At 51.3% G+C, this 27,459-nt stretch overlaps 1 protein-coding gene and 1 long non-coding RNA gene across 2 annotated transcripts; one reads left to right on the top strand and one right to left on the bottom strand.

Annotated features, from left to right (window-relative positions):
• Nucleotides 1-8,116: 8,116 nt before the first annotated feature.
• On the bottom strand, nucleotides 8,117-13,354 carry HSP90AA1 (heat shock protein 90 alpha family class A member 1). The gene is made up of 11 exons (XM_055418565.2): nucleotides 13,220-13,354; nucleotides 12,598-12,759; nucleotides 12,137-12,503; nucleotides 11,706-11,839; nucleotides 11,159-11,479; nucleotides 10,828-10,993; nucleotides 10,459-10,649; nucleotides 10,203-10,350; nucleotides 9,794-10,062; nucleotides 9,179-9,512; nucleotides 8,117-8,900 (listed from the first exon to the last, which is right to left on the bottom strand). The coding sequence occupies exons 2-11, from the start codon at nucleotides 12,757-12,759 to the stop codon at nucleotides 8,791-8,793; spliced, it is 2,202 nt and encodes a 733-aa protein (XP_055274540.1). The 5' UTR covers nucleotides 13,220-13,354; the 3' UTR covers nucleotides 8,117-8,790.
• Nucleotides 13,355-14,902: 1,548 nt separating this feature from the next.
• Nucleotides 14,903-24,225, top strand: LOC129550667 (uncharacterized). Its single transcript, XR_008684871.2, has 4 exons — nucleotides 14,903-15,470; nucleotides 20,865-20,995; nucleotides 23,753-23,843; nucleotides 24,094-24,225. It is a non-coding gene; the product is annotated as an uncharacterized LOC129550667 (long non-coding RNA).
• The last annotated feature ends 3,234 nt before the right edge of the window (nucleotides 24,226-27,459 follow it).

Below are 27,459 nucleotides of genomic sequence, written 5' to 3'. Positions count from 1 at the left end.
CTTCCCTCTGCCCTTTGGTAATTTGGTTTCTATGCCTGTGAATCTGTTTCTGTTTTGTATATACATTAGTATTATTTTTTTAGATTCCACATATAAGTGATATCTTATAGTATTTGTCTCTTTCTGACCTATTTCATTAAGCATAATATTCCATATTTTGCAGTATTTCGCTTTTTTATGGCTGAATGATAGTCCACTGTGTGTGTGTGTGTGTATTCCTTACAGGTTTCCATGTAGAAGATCATGTCATAAACAAATAGAGATCACTTTTACTCTTTTCTGTCCAGCCAGGGTACTTTTTATCTTGACTAACTGCCCTAGCTGAAACCTCCAGGATGGTGTTAAATTCAGGTGGTAAAAATGAACGTCCTGTCTTATTTTTTAATTTTTATTGATTATTATTTCTGGCTGCACTCACTGTTGCGCGGGCTTTCCTCCAGCCGCGGGGAGCGGGGCGGCCACCCTGCTCGGAGCACCGGCTCTCACTGCGTGGCGTCCTCGGTGCAGGCACAGGCTTTAGGGCCGAGGCTCAGCAGTCATGGCGCACGGGGCTTAGTTGCTCTGTGGCGTGTGGAGTCTCCCCCGACCAGGAATCAAACCCATATCTCCTGCATTAGCAGGTGGATTCTTACTCACCGCAACACCAGGGACGTCCCATCCTGTCTGGTTTTTAATTGTGCATTTTTAATTGCAGTGTCAAGTACCTTGAGTCTGTTTGAATTACAAGAAATTTTAAAGGGAAAAAAGATGACATACTTACAGATGAAATGATTCAGTGAAATTCAGAAACTGCTTCAGAAAGCCTGGGGGACAGAAGCGGGTTGTACGGAGTGTGGACAGGACTGACTGGCCTCGACCATTTGGCTGGATGGGAACAGTGATGGGCTCATGGGGTTCCATGCACAACGAATGGAGTTCAAATGTGAAATGTTTTATTGGCTTCATCCGTCCAGCCTATTTTGGCCGCACCTTGCTGCCTGGGGGTTTGTGGGATCTTTTAGTTCTTCAAACAGGGATTGAACTGGAGCCCTCAGCTGTGAGAGCACAGCATCCTAACCACTGGACAGCCAGGGAATTCCCTATCCATTCAACTTTTTAAAAGGTGGAGAGATGACATCAATCTTTTCACTCTGATTTGTTATTTTTTTTATTTTTTACCTTGGAATTGAAAAAACATAACAGTTCATTTGGGGCCACATTTAAGTTCTGGAACTTTCACTGACCAAGTGTTGAGGCTTTAAAGTACTTTCATAAGGTGATTATGTTCTAAGCAGACATATACACTTGGCAGAAAATATGCTCAGCTCCTTGGAGCCGAAGCAGCGTCACAGGATCTTTGTTCAGACTTTGATGGTGCTATTAATACACCATGACTCACAAAGAGCCCTGCTTCCTGGAATGTTCCTTCCTATAGAAGAGTAATTTGTTATCACACTTTCAAAGGTTCGGGAAGATCTTGAAGGCTTAGAAAAGGGACGAACATCTTCCCAAATTATACAATTATTTAAATAATTTGCCATCCCCACAGGAAAGGGGGAGGGGTCAGTTGTGTGCACAAGTTCTCATTCAGTCCACAAAAACATATGTCAGGTGCACTGGGCTGGCAGTGGGCAAACTGGACACACACTTACCCTTCACGAGCAACAGGCGCTAGAGAGGCAGGAAGATGGACTGCAGACGTTTCACTGCAGGACAGTTGTGGGAAATGCGTCAAAGAAAGGGGGAGGATGCAGGGTAAACTGAGGCCAGACGGGGGAGAGGATCAGGCGCCATCGATCACACACTTTTTAATGGGGTCGTTGAATGGAAAGCTGGTGTGGGAAAAAAATCAAGGGTCTGTGGACAACCCACTAAGGAGTGAGTAGTGGCAGCATTCATGGCACCCCGTCTTACCCAGGACCACTCGGAGTGGCAGTGGCCTCATCTATCAAAGGGATGAATAGATCCTTAGAAGATTCCAGGGCTTCCCTGGTGGTTCAGTGGTAAAGAATCCGCCTGCCAGAGCAGGAGGCACGGGTCTGATCCCTGATCTGGGAGGCTCCCACATGCCGAGGAGCAACTAAACCCACGCACCGCAACTACTGAAGCCACGTGCGCTAGAGCCGAGTTCTGAAACGAGAAGCCACTGCACAGAGAAGCCAACACCATGCAACTGAACAGTAGCCCCAGCTCGGCGCAACTAGAGAAAAGCCTAATGAGGGCCCAGAGCAGTCATAAATAAAACTATAGATAAACAAGAAGATTCCAAACTCCAGTGAGATCCATAACGATAACTGCTGAAGCTGGCTGATGGGACTGTAGTGGCTCACAAAACAGTTCCCTCTGCTTTGTGTGTGGGAATAGATGTGACATAAAAGTTACCACTTTAACCATTTTAAATGGACGTGAGAGTTGGACCATCAAGAAAGCTGATCGCCAAAGAACTGATGCTTTTGAACTGTGGTGTTGCAGAAGACTGAGAGTCCTTTGGACTGCAAGGAGATCCAACCAGTCCGTCCTAAAGGAAATCAGTCCTGAATATTCATTGGAAGGACCTATGCTGAAGCTAAAACTCCAATACTTTGGCCACCTGATGTGGAGAACTGAGTCATTAGAAAAGACCCTGATGCTGGGAAAGACTGAAGGCAGGAGAAGGGGATGACAGAGGATGAGATGGTTGGATGGCATCACTGACTCAAAAGACATGAGTTTGAGCAAGCTCCAAGAGATGGTGAAGGACAAAGAGGCCTCGTGTGCTGCAGTCCATGGGGTCACAAAGAGTCGGACACGACTCAGCAACTGAACAACAATCGTTTTTAAGTGTACAGGTCAGTGGAATCAAGTACAATTACATCACTGTGCCCCCAACCACTACCGTTCATCTCTAGAACTTTCTCATCATCCCCAGCTGAATCTCTGTCCGCATTAAACACCAACGCCCCTCCCCCAGCCCCTGGCAACCACCCTGCACTGTGTGTGGGTGAACTTGACTCCTCTTGGTGCCTCGTGTTAAGTGGATCATACACGACAATTCCCTGCTAGTCCAGTGATTACGACTCCGCTCTTTCGCTATTGCGGCCTGGGGTTCAATTTGGTCAGGAAACTAATATCCTGCAAACTGTGCAACACAGGCAAAAAATTTTTAAAAATAAGTAGAATCATACAGTAATTTGTCCTTCTGTGTCTAGTTTATTTCACATAGCGTACGGTCCTCAAGGGTCATTCATGTCATAATATACACTGGAATATCCTTCCTTTTTAAGGCCAAATAATATTTCATTGTGTGTATATGCCACATTTTGTTTATCCACCAGTTCAGTGACGAGTGTTTGGGTTCTTTATACCTTCTGGCTAATATAATGACACTGCTGTGAACACTGATTTCTGAGTATATACCCAGAGGTGGAATTGCTGGATCATACAGTAATTGTTTGATTTTTTGAGGGGCCAGACTCCTTCTACATTTTTTCAGTAACAGCTTGATATATTCATATATTATATAATTCACTCATTTTGAGTTTGAGGCGTCCCTGGTGGTCCAGGGGTTAAGAATCTGCCTTCCAATGCAGGGGGTGCAGGTTTGACCCCTGGTGGTGGAACTAAGATCCCACGAGCCAAGCGCAACGACTACAGAAGCCCCTGCCCCGCAGCAGAAAGCCTGCACAGCCAGAAACTTTCCAACGTGTCCAGTCCACTGACTTTTACTATTTTCACAGTACTGAAAAAATTTATCACAATCTATGTTCAACACTATGAACACCCCAAAATGAAGCGCTATAGGCACTAAGTGGCAACCCTGTGTCTCTTGCCCAAGGTCCCTGGCCAGCCACGCAGCTACGTTCTGTCTCTATGGATTTGCCTACTCTGGACATTTCATATGAGTGAGATCATGGGATAAAACTGTGGTCCTTCGTGACTGATTTCTTTCACTTGGCAGTTTTCAAGGTACACTCATATTTATAGTGTGAATCAGTATTTCATTCCTTTCTATGGCAATAATATTCCACTGCAATGGAATATTTATTTTCCATTCATCAGGTGATGGACATTTTGTTTGTCTCCACCTTTTGGCTTTTATGAATAATTGTTGTTGTTCAGTCACTAAGTTGTGTCCGACTCTTTGCGACTCCGTGGACTGCAGGCTCTCCTGTCCCTCACTATCTCCTGCAGTTTGCTCAGATACATGTCCACTGAGCCGGTGATGCTATCTAACCATCTCATCCTCTGCCGCCCCCTTCTCCTTTTGCCTTCAGTCTTTCCCTCAAGGTCTTTTCCCATGAGTCCACTCTTTGCATCAAGTAGCCAAAGTACTGGAGCTTCAACTTCAGTCCTTCCAATGAATATTCAGGGTTGATTTCCTTTAGGATTGATAATGCTGCTATGAAAATGTGTGCACACGTATCCTGAGGACACAGAGGGCTGACTTCACCCTTCTCTTCATACAAGAGACTTGGGCATCCTCAGATTTTGGTGTCCTCGGGGGTCCTGGAACAAAGCCCCTGAGGGACAGACACCCTGGGAGGACTGTGTGTGTTTTTGTGGACACATGTTTTCATTCCTCCTGGGTACATACCTAGGAGTGGAATTGCTGGATCACATGGTAATTCTATGTTTAACTTTTCCAGGAACTGCCAGACTGTTGTCCAAAATGGCACGACTTTACATCCCCATCATCAGCATGTGAGGGCTCCGATTACTGCATGTCCTTGTCAACACTTACTCGTCTCTCTCCACTTCTGCATGCACTTTAGAAATCTACAAGAGAGAAGTTAACCAAAAAACTAGACACCGTAAGTTAAAGTGTTTGTAAACTGTGAAGGTCTGAGACTAATTTGTAAACAGATATGAGCGCCCACCAGGTGCCAAACACCAAGTGTTTTGGATACAGATACTCACCAAGCACACACATCTATGTTGGAGAGTCAGGACTGCTCCTGTTGGCTCTTCCTAAACCCCATTGCCAAAGGTAGGCTCGTCAGACCGGAGTGTGGGATTGCCACTGTGGTGGTGCCCTGGATTTCTCAGTGCTGTTTTTCCCGTGTGTAAGGTAAGCTGGTACGAGGGGTATCTGGCACGAAGGTGAGGCGTCACGGAGATGGTGGAGCTGACTTGTCACACACACCAAATCCACTCAGGATTCCTGGTATTGAGGACGTTTCCCAAGGGGTGGGCCCCCCTATTCTGAAAAAGCAGCCCCATGGCAGACCATGGTGACCCTCTTCCCATCACCTAAGTAGCTGGACAGTCTCCAATGCAGGTTCAAGGCTGATGGTTCAAGACACACTCAGTAGGTTTCACCTTCTAGCTTTCTCTCATCACTCAGACGCTCAGGGGTCCCTTCTCAAGACCCAACACATCCAGGCTCTCAAGACTTGGTTACACTGGGAAGTGCCCCCATTTCCATCCGCAGTCACCCTCTTCCTGGAGCACACCCCCACACACACCACCCCCTTGGAGCCTTCCCACACTCCTGCCCACCCTGCCCCACCAGCTGAGCCCCTCTGTACTTCCAGCCACAATTGGGGCTCCATGACCTTTGGCATGACTGCCTTCCGCAATGATGCATGTTTCTTTGTAGTTTTTTATCTTCGGCCGTGCTGGGTCTCCACTGCTGTGCAGGCTTTTCTCTAGTTGCGGTGAGCTGGGGTTGCTCTTCATTGCAGCGCATGGGCTTTCTCATTGCAGGGGCTTCTTTTGTTGCAGAGCAGGGCCTCTAGGGCACAGGCTCTTCAATAGTTCTGGCACATGGGCTTAGCTGCTCAATGGCATCTTCCCAGATCAGGGTTTGAGCCCATGTCCCCTGCACTGGCAGGGGGATTCTTTACCGCTGGACGCCCAGGGAAACCCCGTGATGCATCTTTTCGTGTGTTGGGCTGGTCCTTTGCTGGTGTTCAATGAAAGCATGAGGAATCTGTGCTTGATAGCAACTACTGAGTTCAGAGGACAGCAAGGCCATGGCAGTCTAAAGAAAATTCTAGAAGGGCGAGGCCTGGGTTGGGGCTTGCAAGAGGTTACACTGCAGAAAGTATGGGGTACCTGAGCCCGAGCAAGGTGACCGGCTGAGTAGTGAGCCCCAGTTAAACACCAGGCACCTGCTAAGCCCACTACCTGGAAAACGCCAGAACAGGCTGTGTTTGTATTAGCTGATTTACATGTGAAGTAATGAGGTGCAGCACTCGCTCAAACGGACTTCTTAATCAGTACAGACCGCTTTCTATAGCTTTGCTTTTTCATTTGCTGTTTGTGTACAAAACACAGTTAAGATTCAGCCATTTTGTCTATTTCAGCTGGAATTTCAATAACATACACAGCTGTGCAGCTGTCACAAGTTTCGGGGCACAAGTTCCCACCTGGAACCCCTGCAGTCCAGTCCCCACTAGGGTTCCTGCTTTCCATCGTCAGAGTTGTGCCTTTCCTAAAAGTCTATGAAATGACACAGGAGATAGTGTTTCTTCTGTCTGGTTTCTTTCACTTTTCTCCGTTTACCTCAGTCTCTAATTTCCGCTTTCCAGTTCTCAGATGCAGGGTCTTGCATAACTTCTTGTAAAATTTATTCCTGTTTAGTATGCGATTACAATTTTTTGTTTTCTATTACAGATTTAAAAATGCTAGTAGGCATTTTAAAACACTGATGACTTTTTTTCCTGCTAACAAAATTTAAATTCTATTTTGTACACTGATCTCCCATCTTGGGACTTGGCTCTGCTGATGAATCCACGTGCTGGTTTTGTAGACTTCTCACCACCACATAATCCCTGAGTCAAAGTCCTTTCCGCTCTGGTGGCTCCGTGGTAGACTATCTGCCTGTCAATGCAGGAGCAGCAGGCTGGTTAGGAAAGATCCCCTGGAGAAGGAAATGGCACCCCACTCCATGGACAGAGGAGCCTGGCAGGCTAAAGTCCATGGGGGTCACAGTTGGTCACGAGCTAGCAACTGAGCACATACCCATCTCTGCTCTCCAGCGCTCTGTACACTCATCAGGGTGGGACTAGTTATGGAAGTGTGCAGCACTGGACTTGGCAGTTGTAGGCTGGGGACCCCCTGACAGTTGAAGGTCACCGCCAGCCTGGTGTTTGTGTCCTTTACCTTATCTTCTTGCCCCCAGGGGTGGGCACCTGTGGTCTCCGTGGTCCACCTCTGGCACAGGGCTTGCTGGGGGGCAGTTCCAATTACTCACCTGCCATAAACACTTTCCGTAATTCAGGGGGGGAAATGCTCTGTGGGCATTTTTTTCTCACTGGAGACCATTTATAGAGGAGCTAATACTTTTAATTTGAATGGAATTCTTAGTTTCCTTACTAGAGGTGGGAAATAAGAAAACTTCTTTTTGCCCTTCAATTACTAATTCCTGAATAGCAGGACCGCTGGCACCAGACCAGCTGAGCCACAAGGGAAGCCCAAAAATACTGGAGTGGGTAGCCTATCCCTTCTCCAGCGGATCTTCCTGACCCAGGAATCGAACCAGGGTCTCCCGCGTTGCAGGCAGATGCCTTACAATCAGGGAAGCACTCCTTAGATTAAAGGCAGTTAAAAACTTCTGCTGCATTAAATTGTTAAGGATTAAGAGAGATTATTGCTTACCAAGCACTTACTACCCACCAGCGCTTACTATCCATGACAGACCTTCCAGTCTATGGACTCTCCAGGCCTCTCTCAGGCTCTAGGTACAAATTCTGGGTAGACCTCCCACCAACTACTCTAATGCTCACCCCTGCCCTCTCCAACTGCTGTGTGCTGCTTATGATTGTCAGAAGCCTCCTGAGGCTCAATAAAGAACCAGAGAACAAGCTGCAGAGATGGTTTCAGGCGGGAAGGTGCTCAGCAGCTGTGGTTCTTAAGGGCAAGGCAGTGAAAGGGCGGTATTGCACATCCCGTTTCACCAATACCATCCAAGTGTAGCTTAGACACTGAAATCCTAAAGCAGAAGGATGTTATTACAAAATCTAACACATGGACACAGAAGCAGCAGGTTCCATTCTCCTGTGTCTTTTAAGCTGCCTGAGCACCCTCAGGTCACAGCAGTAAGGCTCTAGGGAGGCCACACCAACCACCTGCTTCCTTGACTCTCCTAGGCAAGAGGCGCACACCTGTTTTACATTCTGGGACCACCCCCACAAATAAAGCATTACACATCATCTCTTTTAATTCATCTGTATTTGTTACAACTTTTTGAAGCAGAATGTGACTTGAGCACTACTTTTCCATTCACAAAACTTGCTCCAAGTTACTTTTCCAGAGGCTTTATAACATGCCTGGGCAGACTTATAATTTTGCTACTCTAAACAATATTTTTCTTTGGAAAACAAGCCCTATGTATGGACAGTGACTCCAATCGAGTTGGTTCAGCTTAACACACTAACTTCTAGAGGCCTGGCACATGCAGTCGTTAACTACAGGGGATGAAAAGTTTTAAAAAGTATAACCCAGAAGATGAAAACATACAAGTGTTTCAGGTATATACTTCAGAACACTTCAGTGACAGAAAATTTTGTTCTACTAAAGAATCCGTTTGATAGCTAAACACTTCGGACCACAAAGTTAACAGAGGTTACATACACAGCTTACAACAAATGTTAACTACTTCCATCTGTTAAAATAAGCCAACATGAAACTAGGAAAAAACAACTAGCTCTGCTTTAGTGCTGAAAGTATCACAGTATCACACTTAGCATAAAGAAATCTTATCCCCTTATGTAGCTGTCATGCCATACAGATTTTTAAATGTTAACAAAAATAAAGAAATACTTGGAAACACATTAGAGGGAATGGAGACAGTGCTGAACACACAGCCAAGCGATCCTCACGCAGCGCTTAGTCTACTTCTTCCATGCGGGACGTGTCGTCATCTCCTTCCAGGGGTGGCATTTCCTCAGTGACCGCAGCACTGCTGTCATCAGCAGTGGGGTCATCCTCGTCAATACCTTTAAGGAAATAAACATGGATTAGTTTTCTTAAAGCCACATAATCAGTCCAACACTGCAGGTTCATCATACCCACTCTCAAGGCTGAGCGAATTACAAGGTACACAATGAAAAGGGCTTATTTAACCCCCTTTTAACTCATTTGACTTCAGTTTTTCCCAAATGGAGGAGAGCCCAACTTGTTGAAATTGCTGAAAGTTCACCTTTTCAACAGTCATGTGTTTACATATCTTTTTCTCCAATGGTATTATTCCACATGGTACTTGCACAAGGCTTACCGAGACCAAGTTTGATCATTCTGTAGATCCTGTTGGCATGTGTCTGGGGATCCTCCAGACTGAAGCCAGAAGACAGGAGAGCTGTTTCATACAGCAGGATGACCAGATCCTTCACAGACTTGTCATTCTTGTCGGCCTCTGCCTTTTGCCTCAAGGTCTCAATGATAGAATGGTCAGGGTTGATCTCCAGGTGCTTCTTGGCTGCCATGTAGCCCATTGTTGAGTTGTCTCTCAGGGCTTGCGCCTTCATGATCCGTTCCATGTTTGCTGTCCAGCCGTATGTGCTTGTGACAATGCAGCATGGGGATGTCACCAACCGGTTTGACACAACCACCTTTCATCAAAAAAAGACAGTATACAGTGGTAATTGGGCAGAGAGATTCTCCATTCTCAGTACTTGTTACCAGGTTTATTTGAATAAGAAACCTGAGTATTAACAAATCAAACACTATCTGCAAATACTACTGCAAATCCGAAGCTTTAAGCTCCTTTTAAGTTCTCGTGTCTTTCAACATCTCAATGACTATGTATACCTGACGTGTTCAAAAGACACTTAACACCCCTAAGAAGGGTTAGTAACCAGAAAATAAAGGAAAAAAGACCGTATTCACACACCTTTTCAACTTTCTTCTCCAAAATGTCCTTCATGATTTTGCAGAGGTTTTCAAACTTTGTCTTTTTCTCTTCTTGTTTCTTTTTCTCTTCCTCATCTTCTGGAAGTTCCAGGCCCTCTTTGGTGACTGACACTAAGGTCTTCCCCTCAAACTCCTTCAGCTGTTGCACACAGTACTCATCAATAGGCTCGATCATGTAGATCACTTCCAAGCCGTGCTTCCGGAGACGCTCCACAAAGGCCGAGTTGGCTACCTGGTCCTTTGTCTCACCTAGGAAACAAAAGTTTTAGCTCTTCTAACAGCAGTCTCATTTCTGTTAGAGTAACACCTACTGAATCATGTGTACCGCCACATGGGTGGAAAACACACGCACCTGCTCCTATGGGGCCACATTTACTGCCGTAGATTACCTGTGATGTAATAGATGTGTTTCTGGTTTTCCTTCATTCTTGTGCAATAGTCCTTGAGCGAAACCATCTCATCACCAGAAGCAGAAGTATAGTACCTCAACAGCTCTGAAAGCTTCTTCCGATTTTGAGAATCTTCATGTATTCCAAGCTGAAAGACATTGTTAGCTTTAGGAACACTTTCTCTGTGTTCAACTATTTCAAATGAAAAATCAGTTTGATTCCTACTCCTAAATAGTCAAATGTGTTTCTAACCAACCTTAATATTTTTAGAGAACTGCTCATAAAATTTCTTATAGTTCTCCTTATCTTCTGCCAGTTCAGTGAAGAGTTCCAAGCACTTTTTGACCAAATTCTTCCTGATAACTTTCAAGATTTTGCTTTGTTGCAACATCTCACGGGAAATGTTCAGAGGGAGATCCTCAGAATCCACCACACCTCTAATGAAATCTGAAAAACAGACCAAATGCAGCCAGTCACTCCGAAGACAAAAACTGACAAATTTGTAAACCCAAAAAAAACCAAAGATGAACGATTTTCCCCATGTTTAGTTTAAAAATCAGGAATTTCCAGAATGAATCTCTTTGACCATTAACAGTAATCATTCTTCAAATCAGACTATACTTACTCAGGTATTCAGGGATTAGCTCCTCACAGTTATCCATGATGAAAACTCTGCGAACATACAACTTAATGTTGTTCTTCTTCTTTCTGTTTTCAAACAGGTCAAAAGGAGCTCGTCTTGGGACAAAAAGAAGGGCTCTGAATTCCAACTGTCCTTCAACTGAAAAATGCTATAATAAAAACAATCAAGATTAACACAGGGCAAACAACTTGCACCAACAGAAAATCCCATGCACAACAGTTACCTAAGGGCAAAGCATTGGGTATCGGGGAACAGAATGCTGCCCCAAACATCTGCAGGGATGGTGGTTTTGAAGCATTTAGCAGTCACTCACCTTGACCGCCAAGTGATCCTCCCAATCGTTGGTCAGGCTCTTGTAGAACTCGCCATACTCCTCATTAGTGATGTCATCAGGGTTTCTGGTCCAGATAGGCTTTGTCTTGTTCAGCTCTTCTTGATCGATGTACTTCTCCTTGATCTTCTTCTTCTTCTTCTTGTCCCCGTCCTTCTTCTCTTCCTCCTCTTCATCTGAGCCAACGTCTTCTATCTCGGGCTTGTCGTCAGATTCCTTTTCTTCTTTCTCCTTCTCTTCCTCTTTGTCTTCCTTCTCCTCTGCTTCATCATCACTAACTTCTTTATCGCGTTCCTTCTCCACCTTCAAAGGACAAATCATGTCACCTCTCCATCACAAAACTGGGGGGAAAAAGCTAAAGGAGACTGCAGCACATACACCAATGCCACCCTGGGAACTTTGCAAGAGTCGACCCACTAGCCCAAGAAATTAGTGCAAGTTTGGATCTCTTATGAAAAGCACTAAGGACTAACAGGATTTCAGTTCAGTCACTTCAGTAACCTAGTATACAAGATACATCGAAACTCACAAAAAGAGTGATGGGATAGCCAATGAACTGAGAATGCTTCTTCACAATCTCCTTTATTCTCCGCTCCTCCAGGTACTCAGTCTGGTCTTCTTTCAGATGCAGAATAACCTTTGTCCCGCGCCCCATCGGTTCTCCTGAAAAGCAAGTCCAGAGATGGCGGCAAATTTTAATCACAATAGCCTGATCAAGGCAAGTAAAATACTATTTCGCTCTCCCGGGCAGTTATCTGAAAAGTCTATGAAGCAGAAGCTTGCGGTTACAACTGGGAAAAGTTCGAGGGCAGTTATAGGCCTTGCCCGAGATAAACAACCACAAGTGCATGCTATCACCCTCCAGGGAAAGAGGTTTTAAAAAGAAAAAACCCTACAAACTTCACACCTTCTTTGAGGTTCCAGTGCCTACAGCACCCCACCCTGTTCTCAGGTGCCTACCTGTGTCAGTCCTCACTGTGAAGGACCCTCCTGCAGAAGACTCCCAGGCGTACTGCTCATCATCATTATGTTTAGTGATAACGGTCACTTTCTCAGCCACCAAATAGGCTGAATAAAACCCGACACCAAACTGGCCAATCATGGAGATGTCAGCGCCAGCCTGCAAGGCCTCCATGAACGCTTTGGTCCCGGACTTGGCGATGGTGCCCAGATTATTAATCAAATCGGCCTTGGTCATCCCAATGCCGGTGTCCACGATGGTGAGGGTTCGATCTTGCTTGTTGGGAATGAGATTAATGTGCAGTTCTTTCCCAGAGTCTAACTTACTGGGATCCGTCAAGCTCTCATACCTGATCTTGTCCAAGGCCTATTTAAAAAAAGACACACGTGATGACGCACAACATCCCCCCTAGAACAGTGTCGTTTGACACAAACACTCCACTCCGCATTGAGGGACTTACGTCGGACGAATTTGAAATCAGCTCCCTCAGAAAAATCTCCTTATTCGAGTAGAAAGTGTTGATGATCAGTGACATCAACTGGGCAATTTCCGCCTGGAAGGCGAACGTCTCCACCTCCTCCTCCTCCATCGGCTGGTCCTGGGCCTGGGTCTCCTCGGGCATCTGCGGGGGGACGCGGAGTCTATGAGGCCACCGGCCGGACCCCTCCCCGCCGCGTCTCGCTCCTGCTTCCGAGCCCGGAGCGCGCGGGAGGCGCCGGCTGACAAAGGATGACCTCATTCCGGCGGCCGGGCGCCGCCGCCGCCGCCGCCGCAGCCCACGCCGGCCACACGGCCGCCGCTCCGCCCGGGCGCCCCCGCCCGCGGCCGGGGGAGCCCCCTCCCGGGCCGCAGACGCCGACCCTCACCATCCCGCACGACCCCCGGAGCCCCCGGGCCCACTCGCTCCCGACAGCGGAGGCGGGGGAGGGGACGGGAGGCCGCCGCAGGCCCGAGGCCTGCCGGGTTAATCGCGGCCGCCCCGGGCCCGCCGGCCTCAAGGGGCCCCGGAGGCTGCCCTCGCCGCCGCCCACCCGACCCCCTCCCCCGGATCCCCGCGTCCCCCTACAACCGCCTCCCCTCACCTTGGCTGAAGGACTAGCGCGAGCTCCGCAACGACGCAGCACAGGGACGCAGAGGCAACTGGCGCGCCGCCCCCGCGCCGCGCTTATATAGAGGCGGGCCCGCCCAGCGCGCGGCGCCTTTTCCAGAAGCCTCCCGAACCTTCCGGAAGAACCCTCCCCAACTGCCGGCGCGGCCGCGCACCTGCGCCTGCGCACTGGAGGCCGCCCGCCCCCTCCTCGGGGCCGCGCCGCGCGCTCCCACGCCTCACGGCGCCTGCGTGCCAAGCGCGCCCGCGCCCGCCGCACTGCGCCTGCGCGACCCGGAGCGTTCCGGCCGCTCTCGCGCCTTCCGGGGCGGCCGTTCCCGGACCTACCTGCCCGCGCGCGCGGCGTTCTGCGTCCCGCCGGCCTCCTGCCACGGGCCCGGCACCCCCGCTCGGAGCGCGTCGGCCTAACGTCGGCTCCCCCTACCCCAACCTCTGTCCAGGCCCCGGGAGCTGATCGCCCGTGCCCACGGCTCTGGGAGGTCCAGAAAAGTAAACTCCCGGTGGTTAAAGCATGTCCCCATATAGTGTGCGCTCCGGATCCCCGCAGCATCGGGATCCCCCGACTGCGGGCCTGGGGCCACGTTTCGAGCCTTGAGGCCGCGTTTAGGGGTCAAAGCCGGGGTGAGGGGGTCCAGTCCTGTGTCACATGTATATGCTTGGGGCATTGACCGCAGGCTCAGTTCCATGGTTAGGGGTTTGGGGGGTCCGGGCAGCGATTAGGGGGCCAGGGCGCATCTCTTTGCCAGGGCCAGCGGTTATGGGTTCAGGGCCCTAGGAATTCGAGCAACAAGTCCCTGCCAGAGCCTCGTTAACGCGGAGGCTCGGAGCCCCATCCTGGTTGTGGGGTGCAGCCGTCTGTGAGCAAGGGGTGACCAGGGTGTGTGCAGGGGGAGCAGAGGGGAGCTCCAGAGCCTTGTGGGTCCGTTCGGCTGGTTCTGAACCAGAGGTGGGCCCTGGAACAAACCGCCATTACCCAGCCCCAAGGCAGGCCACTACTCCGATATGGGGACTCGTCCTGTCCTTAGGCCCGATTGCGCCCAGGGCGGGAAATGTTGAAAGGGACACAGTCCCGAATTCTCCCAGCCTTTGCTTAGTTCTTTGGGCATTTGTACCTACTTTGTGCTGTGCTTAGTTGCTCAGTCGTGTCTTACTCTTTGCGACTGTAGCCCGCCAGGCTCCTCTGTTCATGGGGATTCTCCAGAGAATACTCAAGTAGGTTGCCATGCCCTCCTCCAGGGTATCTTCCCGACCCCAGGGATCGAACCCAGGCCTCCTGCATTGCAAGAGGATTCTTTACCGTCTATGCTGGTGACTTCTCTGTTACCTACTTTGGATTTGTTTTAAAACCGCATCTTTGAACGCTCTGCAGGCCCTAGTCTGGAATTCTGGGACTTGGTGACCATGCATGCTGACCCAGCCCACGCTCGCATCATGATTTTGTTAAAAGGCCCATCTCTTTTTATTCTTCTATGTAATTTGAGATATCCGTATAATGGAGGCTCTGTGGTAAAGAATCTGCCTGCAATGCAGGAGACCTGGGTTCCATCCCTAGGTTGGGAAGATCCCCTGGAGGAGGGCATGGCAACCCACTCCAGTGTTCTTGCTTGGAGAATCCCACGGACAGAGGAGCCTGGCGGTCTACACAACACAAGAGGTTGCAGAGTCGAACAGGACTGAGCAACTTAGTAGCTATCTGGCGCACGTGAAGTATGTAATTCATGGTATGGGTAATTAACTTGCTTTAAAGGATAATTTCTAAATGGGAATTCTAAAAGTGTGACTAGTGTCGGATCACCGTTGTGGGAAGCTTGGCGGTTGTGGGGGTTGGGGAGAGGATCTTGGGTCTTCAGCGCGGTGGAAAACGGGGTAGGGGGGCGTTGGCGGTCCAGGAAGCCGAGGCTTCCCCAGCAGCGCACCCCTGCCCTGCCCAGGCCTCTCCCGCTTCGCCATCCCCTTCCTCTGGTCTCCTTTGTCGCCAGTGCCTTCTACCACTGCCACCCCTACCCCACCTCCCGCTCTTGGGAACAATCTGGAAGCTCCTTATGATGTAAACAAACTTGACTGACGACTCCCTCCACTTCCTAGTCTCCACAGAAACCCAGCTTTTCCAGGAACCGGGTTCTCACACTGGGGCTTGAGCCCCCTTTGGGAGGCTGTGACATCAGCGCGGGGCGTCCTGAGCCCCCTAAAACGGGGAGAACAGACTGGAAACCACCAGCCACGTGGTGAGGGTGGGTGGGGGTGGTTAGCGTCCGCCGAGGGAAGGAGTAAAACGTGTTTCCGACCCCAGATGGGGTGGCAGCTCCCGGCAGGCTGCCCGGGTTTTCCCTGCGGCCTGGGCGGGGGAGGAGGGAGGGGAGGAGCGGGAGGACTAGGGGAGCGGCCGGGGCGGCGGCGCCGAACTTTCCCGGTGGCCTCCGGCGGCCCGGCCCGCTTCCTTCTTTCCGCCCCGCTGCCGTGGCCCTGGCCGTTTAAGAGTTGGCGTGGACGAACCGCTCCGAGCCCCGGCTGTGAGGACCCCGGTGTCCGGGCCCTCGCGTCCTCTCCAGCGGCCACTTGACCCGGCGTTCCCCGCAAGCCCCCAACCTTAACCCCCTTCTTTGGCTCCTGCCGCCCGCCCGCCTACCGGCCGCGGTGGCCGAGGGCAGGACGGTTCGCCCCGTCCCTCCCGGCGCCGGCTCCAAACCAACGGCCCGGGCCGTCCGGGGACCCCGCTCCCCTGCCGCTCCTGCCCCGTCCCCTCGCGGGCGCAGGGCGCTCGCGGCCTCCAGGCCCGGCTGCCGCGCCCACGCCCGCCGCCCGCGCCCCCCGGGCTCCGCGAGCGCGTCCCCGCCGCTCCGGCCCCGGCCGCGGCCCGCCCCAGCGCCCTCGCGCCGCGGCTCACCTGCCAAACCGCTTTCTGCCCGGGCGTGTCCAGTGTGCGTCCCCCACCCCGTTGCTGGGGCAGGCTGGGAGAACCAGAGCTGGCCGTGACTCCCGCTCCCGCACACACGCCCCAGACCCTGTGGGACACCCCATCCCTCCCGGGAGACAGACCAGGCCTGCAGGGCGCCCCCACCGAGCCACCGGCCCTCGGTTCCCGCCGCGCACCCTGCCACGCTCCTCTCTAACCCTCACTCCGCCAGCGGCCTGCCCGCGCAGGGCTGGGACGTGGTCTCGCCTCGACCTGAAACACCTGTGTCTTTCCCCGTGGTTCTAGGGGAGCTTCAGCACAGGCATTTCCTTAGGGGCCCCTTCCTGCCTGGGCTTTCCTGCCAGGCCCAGCCTGTCCCCTGATAGAGATGGGTTCTCAGCCTGTGGGCACCTTCCCTCCTGGCCTGAGCTCCACGGAGCCCTACCCCCGTGGTCTCCACTCACTTCTTCCTGTAACTCCCAGCCTTCTCCCGCTTCCTCCACCATGCTATGTCTAATATACCCTCAAGTCCTGCAGACTTAGCTGCTGAGTATTTGTTGAACTCATCCTAAAGTGATCTTGGCTGTCAGGGCAATCTGACCATCTTTCTCCTCATTTTGAAACCTTTCCGTGTCCCTCCATTAGTGAGCTGGGACACCAAGCCGGACCCTGGGGGTAGGTGTCCTGGATTCAAATCCCAGCTCTGTCACTGCTTCCCTGTGCTCTGGGGCAACTCGTCGTTACTCCCTCTGGGCCTCGAGGTTTAGTGTCTGCAGAATGGATATGTGTCTTCCTCACAGAGCTGTTGTAAGGCCTAAGGTTAGCTCATTCTGTTTTGGGAAAAGGCCCAAGACAGCACCTGGCACACAGTAACTACTGTACACGTGTTTATTCATGTAAATCAATAGCTTTCTAATTCCCCTTTTGATTTCTTCTTTGGATAATTTATAAATGTGTTAGTTTCTAAATACTTGGAGGCTTTCCAGATATTTATTATTGATATCTAATGTTTAACTCATCACTTCATGGGAAATAGATGGGGAAACAGTGGAAATAGTGTCAGACTTTATTTTTGGGGGCTCCAAAATCACTGCGGATGTTGATTGCAGCCATGAACTTAAAAGACACTTACTCTTTAGAAGGAAAGTTTTGACCAACCTAGATAGCATATTAAAAACCAGAGACATTACTTTGCCAACCAAGGTCCGTCTAGTCAAGGCTATGGTTTTTCCCGTGGTCATGTATGGATGTGAGAGTTGGACTGTGAAGAAAGCTGATCGCCGAAGAATTGATGCTTTTGAACTGTGGTGCTGGAGAAGACTCTTGAGAGTCCTTGGACTGCAAGGAGATCCAACCAGTCCATTCTAAAGGAGATCAGTCCTGGGTGTTCATTGGAAGGACTGATGCTGAAGCTGAAACTCCAATACTTTGGCCACCTCATACGATGAGTTGACTCACTGGAAAAGACTCTGATGCTGGGAGGGATTGGGGGCGGGAGGAGATGGGGACGACAGAGAATGAGATGGCTGGATGGCATCACTGACTCGATGGACATGAGTTTGAGTGAACTCCGGGAGTTGGTGATGGACAGGGAGGCCTGGCGTGCTGTGATTCATGGGGTCTCAAAGAGTCGGACACGACTGAGTGACTGAACTGAACTGAACTGAATGTTTAACTCCACGATGGTCACAGAATGTGCATGGCGTGATTTGAATTCTGTCAGATTTATTGTTTATGGCGCAGGTTGCGGCCTATCTTGGTAAATGTTTTATACATGAAATAATTTTGCCAAAGGAAAGATACCAGTAGTTTATATAAAATTTTAGGAAATGCGAGCTGAAACCCCTCAGGATCTGTGGTTGCCTGGGGGTAGGGCCGACAGGAGTCGGAAGGAGGAAACTTTAGGTGGTGAGTCTGTTCACTATCTCATCTCCGTGGTAGGAGTGATTGCACAGGTGCATGCCGATGTCAGAAGGTATCAATTGTACTTTACACATGCATTTTATTCCATATCAGGTATATCTCATAAAGCTGTTTTTAAAAAACTGACGAGTAGCAATGACCTTGGGAAACATTCAGTCAAGTTGTAACCATGTTGGAAAATCCACGCTTTGGAAATCGGCACAGTTGACGGGGAGCAGGTTGCCTGTTGTGCCACGGTCAGCTGTTGGCTGTGTGACTCTGAGCAGACTATGCAACCTCGCTGTGCTTTGTTATTGTCCCATCTACGACAGGGACATGGAAGGATGCCCTGAGCTAATCCCCAGGAAGCCTTGGCCCCTGGCATGCAGTGGGTGTGCCGTGGATGGGCACCCTGTTGTTCCCTTGATGGAGAGCAGGGAGACAGGGTTACCTCGCTGGCAGCCATGGAACACCAGGAATCTATCCTGCACGGTTTGAGCTCTAACTTGAGAGGGGCAGGAGGGCTGACAGTACAGCCCCAAAGGTGGGGATGAGCGCTGCGAGCCAGGGAAGGGGGCCAGCCCTCTGTTTCTGGCTGTGTGTGTGTATGAGTCCACTCTATGGTACGTTTCCACAGAGCAAACCAGTTTTCCATTTGACTGCAAGATTGGGGATACTTTGGTGCCAAATTTGTTCTTCTGGCAAATCTTAACTCATCCTTCGAGGCTCACGTCGGGCAGCCCCTCCTGGAGGTCTGGGAGGGGTTGGCCACTCCCTCATCAGTTCATCTCGGGATGCATTCTCTGCCCTGGCTGTGCCACTGCTGTGAGTGCTGAGTGCGGCCATCTTGCTGGAGGAAACAGCGTCTTGTTTAATGAGCACCGTCCGTTTAATGCCTGTTTACTGAGCCCGTGTGCAGGCCTAGGACGCACTGGGCAGGAAATTGGGCCGCTGTCCTCATGGTGGGGGCAGGTGTGGAGCCAGGCCGCCCCGTGTATTCATAAGATGGCAGGGTGTGGGCACGCCGGAGGCTCCTCTGAGAGCTGAGGCGGGGGACATTAGCTGCTGGGCTGGGAGGAGAGGCACCTAGGAGAAGGCGAAGAAACAACGAAAGCGAAATCTAAAAGGAGTCAGTGGGGAAAAGGGGAGGGCAAGGCGGCAACGGAAGTGGAGGCGGGAGGAGCCCTTGGGAGTCATGGGGTTTGGGGGACACAGCAGCGTGAGGCAGGGGGTGAGTGCGCTGGGCCAGGGGACCCGAAACGTGGCCCGAGGACCGTGGGAGGTATTGGAGGCCGTCCTGGGCACACATGTCCACTCTGGCCAAGGTGTGGATGAAGGTGGGGACCAGTGAGACCCACGGGGGGCTGCACCTGCAGAGCCGGTGGGTGGGGAAGGGGCAGGCGTGGGCAAGACCTGGAGAGTGAGGGACAGCCCGGGTGACGTAAAGGGTCCTGTGTGGGGGCTGCGGCCACCCCGGGGCAGCAGGTGACTGGTTCAGGGTGAACCGTGTTGGGCACAAACATCTCTGAGGCATCCAAGGGGACGGTGTCCAGTAGAAGGGACGCTGAGGTGTGGGCAGGGCTGGCCGGGCAGGAGGGGAGATGGACGAGTGAGGGCAGGAGCAGCACTTCCCGAGGACCACAGCCTCGCTGCAGGGAGGCAGAGGGCCTGGGGTCAGGGGCGGGGTGACGCCTGCTGGGGGAGGCAGGGCCCGGTGTGGGGTGTGGCCGGGGGGCACACCCTCCTGGAAGGTTCCTCGTCCCCCATCCAGCCCTCCCTGGTCTCTGTGCTGTGCCCAAGTCAGGCAGAGGACAGGTGGGCAGCTCTGCGCTGTGCCCGGGGTAGGGCTCAGCTGGAGATTCGCAGACCTAACCTTCAGATCTTTCTGAAGAGGAGGAACAGACTGAGTTCAGGCCCATCCTTGGCTCCTACAGGGGCCGGCAGTCCTGGACAGGAACGCAGACGTCTTCCAGAAGCTCTGCCATCTTCCCTTGAACTCACCTTCAGGCCTTCCAAGTCATCTTTGACTTGCCCTTCAGCCCCCACATTCTGAAGCTGCCAAGTCCACATGAGCGTCTAAGATGTCCTCTGTCTCCAAGCTCAGGGTCCCACTTGGATCCAGACTCCATGCCATGGTCACCTGCCTCTTTCTGGATTCACCTGCTCTGCATTACCTGCCCACCTCCCCGTGCAGAAATGTCCGGGATTCGCGGGACCCCCAGCCCTGTCTGGGTGTTCACACCCCAGGCCCCACTCATGCCGCTGGCCCTTCACTCCTCCGACCTCTTGCTCTGACCTCAGTCCACACCGTCGCCCATCCCCACCCCTGACCTCGGTGCTCTCAGACCCAGGAGGCTGGCTGCAGACCCCCGGACCACCCCAGCCCAGCCCCCAGCCCAGCCCCCAGCCCCGCTGATTGTCGGAGGCTGGGCGCCACCACCACCAGCCCTGACCGGGTGACCTGTAAGGAGAATATGGTGGAGAAGCAGGTTCAAAGGGAAGGACAGACTGCTAGTGTGGTGGTAGTTTCTGGCTTTGCTCCAGCCTCCCACCTCCATTCTCCAGCCCCTCCCAGAGCCACCCCCTGGGGGTCGGGGGAAGGCACAGCAGGAGTGACCCCAGGGCAGGGGATCCAAATGGAGCCTCGGGTCAGCTCGTTCCCCTGGACACCCTCTTCTCCAGGTGACACTTGTATGGAGTTCAGCTCAGCCCGAGATCACCTCCTCCTGCCTGGTTTCTCTGGGCACCTCCTCCATGCTCTAATCCACAGAGAAGAACTGAAACTAGGTCTTGTCTTCCTTGTCTCTTTCTCCCCCAAACCCAGCTCAAGAGCAGGCCTGGGCAGGCGGCCGTCTGCCATCTCCACGCACAAAGAGTAACTGCGTGTTGGAAGGGACGAGGGAGGACCCCTTCCCTTTGAAGGCAGATTAACCTTTGGCGCCATCTAAGGGCCAGGTAGGTGATTGGTTGTGTTTGGGGTCTCCAACTGGAAGTGGCATTGAAGTTTAGGAATTTCATTTTTCTTTATTTTCGCCAGCTGGAGAGTTAGGAAAGAGGAGAGAATTATGTGAGATGCAGTCCAAATCACCATCATTTTTTTTTTTGGCTGTGCCACTCGGATTGCAGATTCTTCCCGGACTAGGGGTTGAACCCAGGCCCTGGGCAGTGAAAGCTCAGAGTCCTAACCACTGGACCACCAGGGAATTCCCTCGGTCACTGTCATTAATGTCTCACTTTTGAGAATTCGTGACAAAGCTTTCGACCTGTCATTGAGTTGGAATGAAACTGTGAGAGAATTGGAGGCAACTTTTATAAATTAAAAAAATATATATACATATGTGTTAAATTATACATAATTTGTATATATGCTGTTGGATTGCATCACCGATTCAGTGGCCATGAACTTGGGCAAACTCTGGGAGATGGTGAGGGACAGGGAGGCCTGGTGTGTTGCAGTCCACGGGGTTGCAAAGAGTTGGACACAACTTGGAGACAACAACAGCAACGTGTGTGTGTGTGTGTATTTCACTAAAACCCCATATACGTAAAGACAGGCCGGAGGGTTAAAAGATGCCAACCTCAAATCATCTGAGTCTTAGGATGGAGTCAGGTGTGTGTCCAGCCCTCCCCGGGCCGCACGGCCTCCCTGGCACCTCCTGGGATCCCAGGGTTGTGGCCCTAAAGCTGGGGGTGGATGGGTTGGGAGCAGGCAGCTCTGCCCTCCCTGCCCGCTTCTCTGTCTTGGCCCACACGAGGGCAGAGGCCTTTAGGCTGAGACTCCCCCAAGGACAGCCTCGTGTTCAGCCAGTGGAAGAATAGGCCAGCTGCTGTGGATCCTCAGATGCCCCGAGGTGAGGTGAGGTGAGGTGGGTCAGAAGCTGAAACGGGAGGGGGACAAGCAGGTGCGATGTTCCTGGCAGGCCTGGGAGCTGACAGTCCCTGTCCATCTGCACTGAGCCAGGGGTCACCAGGCTGTCAGGACTGTGCCCAGGTGGCCCAGGGGGAGGGCACCTTGGTCTGGCCAGCTTGCCACAAATAGGGTCATCATTTTTGGCACTGACTTCCCATAAAGGGGTCCTGACCAGGCCCCCTGGAAGGCCACGGTCCTGTTGCTTCTCCTCCTGCCCCCCAGTCCCATCAACACCCTGCAATAAGGGGCTCTGCCTCCCTGCCCCAGCCTCCCGCCTGTTCACATCTCTGCTCCTGCCTTCCTAGAAAATGCCCACTCCTTCAAGAGCCAGATCAACCCCTTCCCTGCCCAGTGAGAGGGGATGTCTGCTGCTTTGTCCCTCTCTTGTGCCTCCTCTGCTGACTTTGGCGCCAAGTCTCTTGAAGCTTCAGTTTCCTTACCTGGAAAACGGGGGCAGGGACAGGATAATTGGAACAGGTTCCTTCTGTCTTCCTGCATGGGTGCGTGTGCTAAGTCAATTCAGTCTTGTTCAACTCTCTGCGACCCTGTGAACTATCCACCAGGCTCCTCTGTCCGTGGGATTCTCCAGACAGGAATACTGGAGTGCGTTGCTGTGTCCTTCTCCAGGGGATCTTCCTGACCTGGGGATCAAACCTGAGTCTCTGACATTTCCTGTATTGGCAGGCAGGATCTTTACCACTCGCACCACTTGGGAAGCCCCACCCCCGCAATGGGTTCTTCATATGGTTCTAAATTCTTTCACTCAAGGACAAATCAATGGGGCACGTGTGTTATTATCCAGAATCAAGCAGTGAATGAGCTACTGGAAACTTCCACACTTTGCAAACACCCTCTACTTTATCCGAAGTTAGGGTAGATAGGCATGTGTAAGTGTGTTAATTAACAACCGTGTGTGTCCCAATGAAGATGTTGTGACAGATCATAAAGCTGAGTTTGCAGTTCAAGGTGCTAATGGATGTATGAAGTGCATTAGTTGATCAGTGGTGTCCGACTCTTTGCGACCCCATGGACTGAAGTCTACCAGGCTCCTCTGTCCATGGGATTCTCCAGACAAGAATACTGGAGTGGGTAGTCATTCCCTTCTCCATGGGATCTTCCCAACTCAGGGATCGAACCCAGGTCTCCTGCATTGCAAGCGAATTCTTACTATCTGGGCCACCAGGAAAGCCTCAAAGGAATGTATAATAAGATTCTTTTCTTTTTCCTTTTTTTGGCCAAGGCACATAGCATATAGGAGCTTAGTTCCCTCACCAGGGATTGAACCGTGGCCCCCGCAGTGGGAATGAGGCATCCTAACACTGGACCGCCAGGGAAGCCCAAGAAGCTTCTAATTTATAAGCTACTTCCCAATGCAGTGTTCTGAGCAGCCCACCAACAGCATGCGGCCCTGTAAATCTGAAGCCCTTTCAGCAACTTGGCATCTCATTTAGAACTACTGGACAAGCAAATCCACCCAACACGACGTTTCAGTCAGCATTCAGTCTCATTATCCACAATAAAACAACTGGGGAATTAGACAAGTGTAAGAAGGGTCAGGTGGAGAGAGACCCCGGGCTGTTCACAGGGGCGGGAGGCCAGGCACTCACCATCACCACTGTGCCCGCCACCCTGCCACGGGGCGGCAGCCTGCCCCTGTTCTCAGAGGCCTAGGAGTTCCTGTCATTGACGCTATCTCTTTGCACCTCTTTTTAAAAAAAATCTATAAATGAAATCATTATTAAACCCGTCCCCCCTTTAAAACAGAAAGGTTGGCAAGCCTCCCAGCATATTTCTTTTTTTAGGGAGGATGGCAGCAGTGAGGGGCATTGGACCCAGCGAATTCTCTTAGGATGCTGACCTATCATGTATATATATCAGCTGGAGAGAGTGATGGTAAGACTCTGAGCAAAGAAATAGAGTCATGCAGGGCCACCCTGCTGAATGTTATTCAACATCATCAATTTATGGTCTTTTAAAAAAGAAGTTTTAATTATTTATTGTCAATAAATACATTTACTATTAATAAATACATTTATTGTTAATTTGTTAATGATAAATTTATTATTAAATAAATTTCATAACAAATCCATTATCACTAAATTAATTTTATAATGAAATTATTCTTATTAATTTATTTATTTAGGCTGAGCCACGCAGCTTATGGGATCTTAGTTCCTTGGCCAGGGATTGAACCTTGGCTGAGTCCTAACCACTGAGCCACCGGGGAATTCCCCACCAATCATGCTGCAGTGTCCTGTTTTACCACATATGTCTGTGTCCTTACATGATGGACGTGTCTGGATGTGAATAAGGGGTTCTCATATGTTGCCTGTGACTATGTTTTGTTCAACATGGTGAAGTGTATTTACACTGACTTGCGTAACTAGTTTATTCCTTTTTCCAGTTGGGTCGCATTCTGCCGCAGGGCTGCTGTGGATATTCCAATCATGTTCCCATGTTTCATTGGGTACTGAACTCCTCGGTTTTAGCTGACACAGCCAAATTGCTTTCACAATGATTTATATCAGTTGACACTCCCAGCAGAGTCCCCATTGCTCTGCATTATCAGTAACTCTTGCTGTGACATAGTAAAACGTTTCCAATCCAGTGGGTGTGCGGTGGCTTCTCCCTGTGATCTTAATTTGCATCCCCTAGTTTAGCCATTATATGCTTTTACTTGTTTGGCCACACCTCATGGCATTGTAGGATCTCAGCTCCCCAGCCAGGGATCAAACCTGTGCCCCCTGTGTTGGAAGCTTATAATCTTAACCACTGGACCACCAGGGAAGTCCCAGTAGGCATGTCTTTTCATGTCTTTATTGGTCATGGATTTGAATCCCTGCTCCAGGGCTCATGTTGACCTTGGGATCAAGTCCAAACTCCTCAGCACATCTACCAGGCCCTGCCGTCACCCCCTTCCCCACTTAACCTCCTGCCAGCACCACTCTCCTCCCCAGATCCGGTCACTCCAACCTCCGCCCCGCTGCCCCTCGCCCCGCCAGCCATCCCTGCAGCTTCCCTAGTGAGCAGGTGCTCAAGGGGCCACCCAGAGCTGCTTCTTCTGGGAGCCCAGGGGGTCGCGTGACTTTCCCCTTTGCCCAGCACTCTTCTCTAGCCCTGGATTGTGGCCGAGTGCCACCTGGACTCAGGCAGGGACCTGGCACCTCTTGGGCACTGCTTGGGCCCTAGTGGCCCTCAAGGAGATGCTGGTGCAGTGAAGGAAGAATGGGCAGACAAGGGAAAACAGGTTTGCATTCTGGGACCCTCGCCCCTCACCGAGGCTGGTGTGGAGGGCTGGGGAGCTGACTAGAAATGCTTGGGATAGGAATTGTAAACCTTAGTCCCCTCACCCCTAACCATATAACTGTACAAGTGGTGGCCGCCTCATTGCAAGGGGGTCTGTCCCGAGGGAGCCCAGAGAACTGGGGAGGGGGCTATTCCCAGAGACAGACAGAATGATGGATCTAGACATACATGCCTCATACCTGGGGACAGCCGGGCCCTTTTTTTTCCCTTCTTAATATTTATTTGGTTATACCCGTCCCCTGTTGCGGTGTGTGAGATCTAGTTCCCTGACCAGGGATTGAGCCCGGGCCCCTTGCACTGGGGGTGAGGAGTCTTAGGCACTGGACCACCAGGCAAGTGGCTGGACTTTTCCTGGGTTCGAGTGACCGAGCACCCCGCTGATGACACAAACACCATGTTCCAGGCCAAACCTGCACAGTCAGCTCTCGGTAAAGGCAGAGCCCACGGGAGATCTGAGCCAGGGTTTCTCCAGGTGTCAGGAGGGAAGCTGTCTGAGCCAACACAACAGTGATGGGAGCGACATGAACACCTGGAAGCTGACCCGGGGATCAGCCATCAAGTCACCCAGACACAGGCTGGCGGGAGAGAGCAGCAGGCGAGAGAGGCTTCGCGGGGTGGAACCCCTGAATGAGGTAGAAACGCATTGAACACACACGTGCCAAGCACCTGCTTCCTGCCAGGACCTGTGGGGGGCGCAGGATGAACCTGGACCTGCCAGGTAGGACATGCTGGGCTTCCTTAGAAGCCCTGCCACTGTCTAAGGGATTAGAATACATGGTGTGTTCTTGTCCTGCTTGGAAAGCCACCGTGGGGGTCCGAAAGGCAGGACAGAGAGGACAGGGAGCTGGGCGACCTCCAAGGTCGTCAGCTCATCCCCAACTCCCATTTCCCAGGAAGGCATGTCGACTGGTGGTCGTGGACTGGGCTAGAGGGCCCGCGGGAAAACTGGAACCTGGGGCGGCTTTTCCCCAGGCTCTGAGCAACACTGTGTGGACGGTGCTGGTGAGCTGAACTGGAGCGTCTGAAGGTGGGTTGGGTGCACAGTTGGTGACCTGGGGGGCAATCCCTCTTGAAATGCCCCCCGGGAGGATGTGTGTTTGTAGATGTGTGCTATGGGTTTTGCTCCAGCCTGGAACAGGTGCTGGCTCTTCTTTAAGCACTGGATGGGGTGGTTAATGTGACTTAGGGGCCAAGTTGTATGGAAAACAAGGCACTTCACTCATTGGAATCAGGTGAGGGTACAGATGTTGGTGACCAGCTGTACAGACACAAGGGCAGGCATAATTCCTGCACTGGTTAGACGCACAGAGACAATCAGGAAGCTGTTCCCAGGGTCCAGGCAGAGAAGCGAGAGTCCCGTGAACTCGGCACCTGGCAGGCCAGGCGTTCACACCACATCCGTGCCCGGGTGTGAGCCGAGTCTGCTTTCTCCCTTACTCGCTCAATTACAGCCCTCAGATCAATTATCCTGACCTCTGAAAGTATCCACCCAAACAACTGCTCAACTGCTCCTGGAAGTTTTCTGTTTTCATTTTGGTTAAAGTATTTCATTAGCTTTTGCCTTTCAGGGAGCAGAAAGGAGCCACCCTTTAATGGAGAACCTTTAATTCTGTCAGCTAATAGCAAGTAGGGAGCTTCTTTAAAAAGCCATCCTGATTATGCAATCATGAATAATCATATGATGATCATATGAATAATAAAATGATGAAGATGAGAAGAGGTAGCCGTAGTAGAGATCAGCCTGCAAGCCCAAGCTGCCTGATGTGAGAAGATGGACAAAACACAGATGAAGGAAATACAGAGATGGGTCCTGGGAAATGACACCATGCCCGAAAAACAGCATCGGGAAGTGCTGCGGCTTGCCAAAACCCCGAGGAAGACGAGGGAAAAACGAAAAGGTCGTCAAAGTTATTCTTAGAGCAAGAATTAACCCCCCCCATGAAAGGGATGATGAGGGGACAGTTCCAAGTGGAGTGATGCTGAGAGAAGGCAGAGATGCTGACCTCCAGGGACAGAAAAGCTGCTGTCTTATGCAGTAATTTCAGCAAAGTATAGGCCATGTCCCCTGATGAAATCGGCTGGCGGTCCAGTGGCTGAGACTCCACGCTCCCCATGCAGGGGGCATGGGTTCAATCCCTGGTTGGGGAACTAAGATCCTGCAGGCTGTACAGCAGTCTAAAAACAAAACGAACAAAGAACACTT

This window comes from Moschus berezovskii, chromosome 21 (assembly GCF_049115385.1).
Source record: "Moschus berezovskii isolate FMDL1 chromosome 21, NW_MosBer_1.0, whole genome shotgun sequence".
Lineage (NCBI taxonomy): Eukaryota > Metazoa > Chordata > Mammalia > Artiodactyla > Moschidae > Moschus > Moschus berezovskii.
The sequence above is the reverse complement of the archived record's forward strand: the minus strand, read 5'-3'. Positions and strand labels throughout refer to the sequence as shown.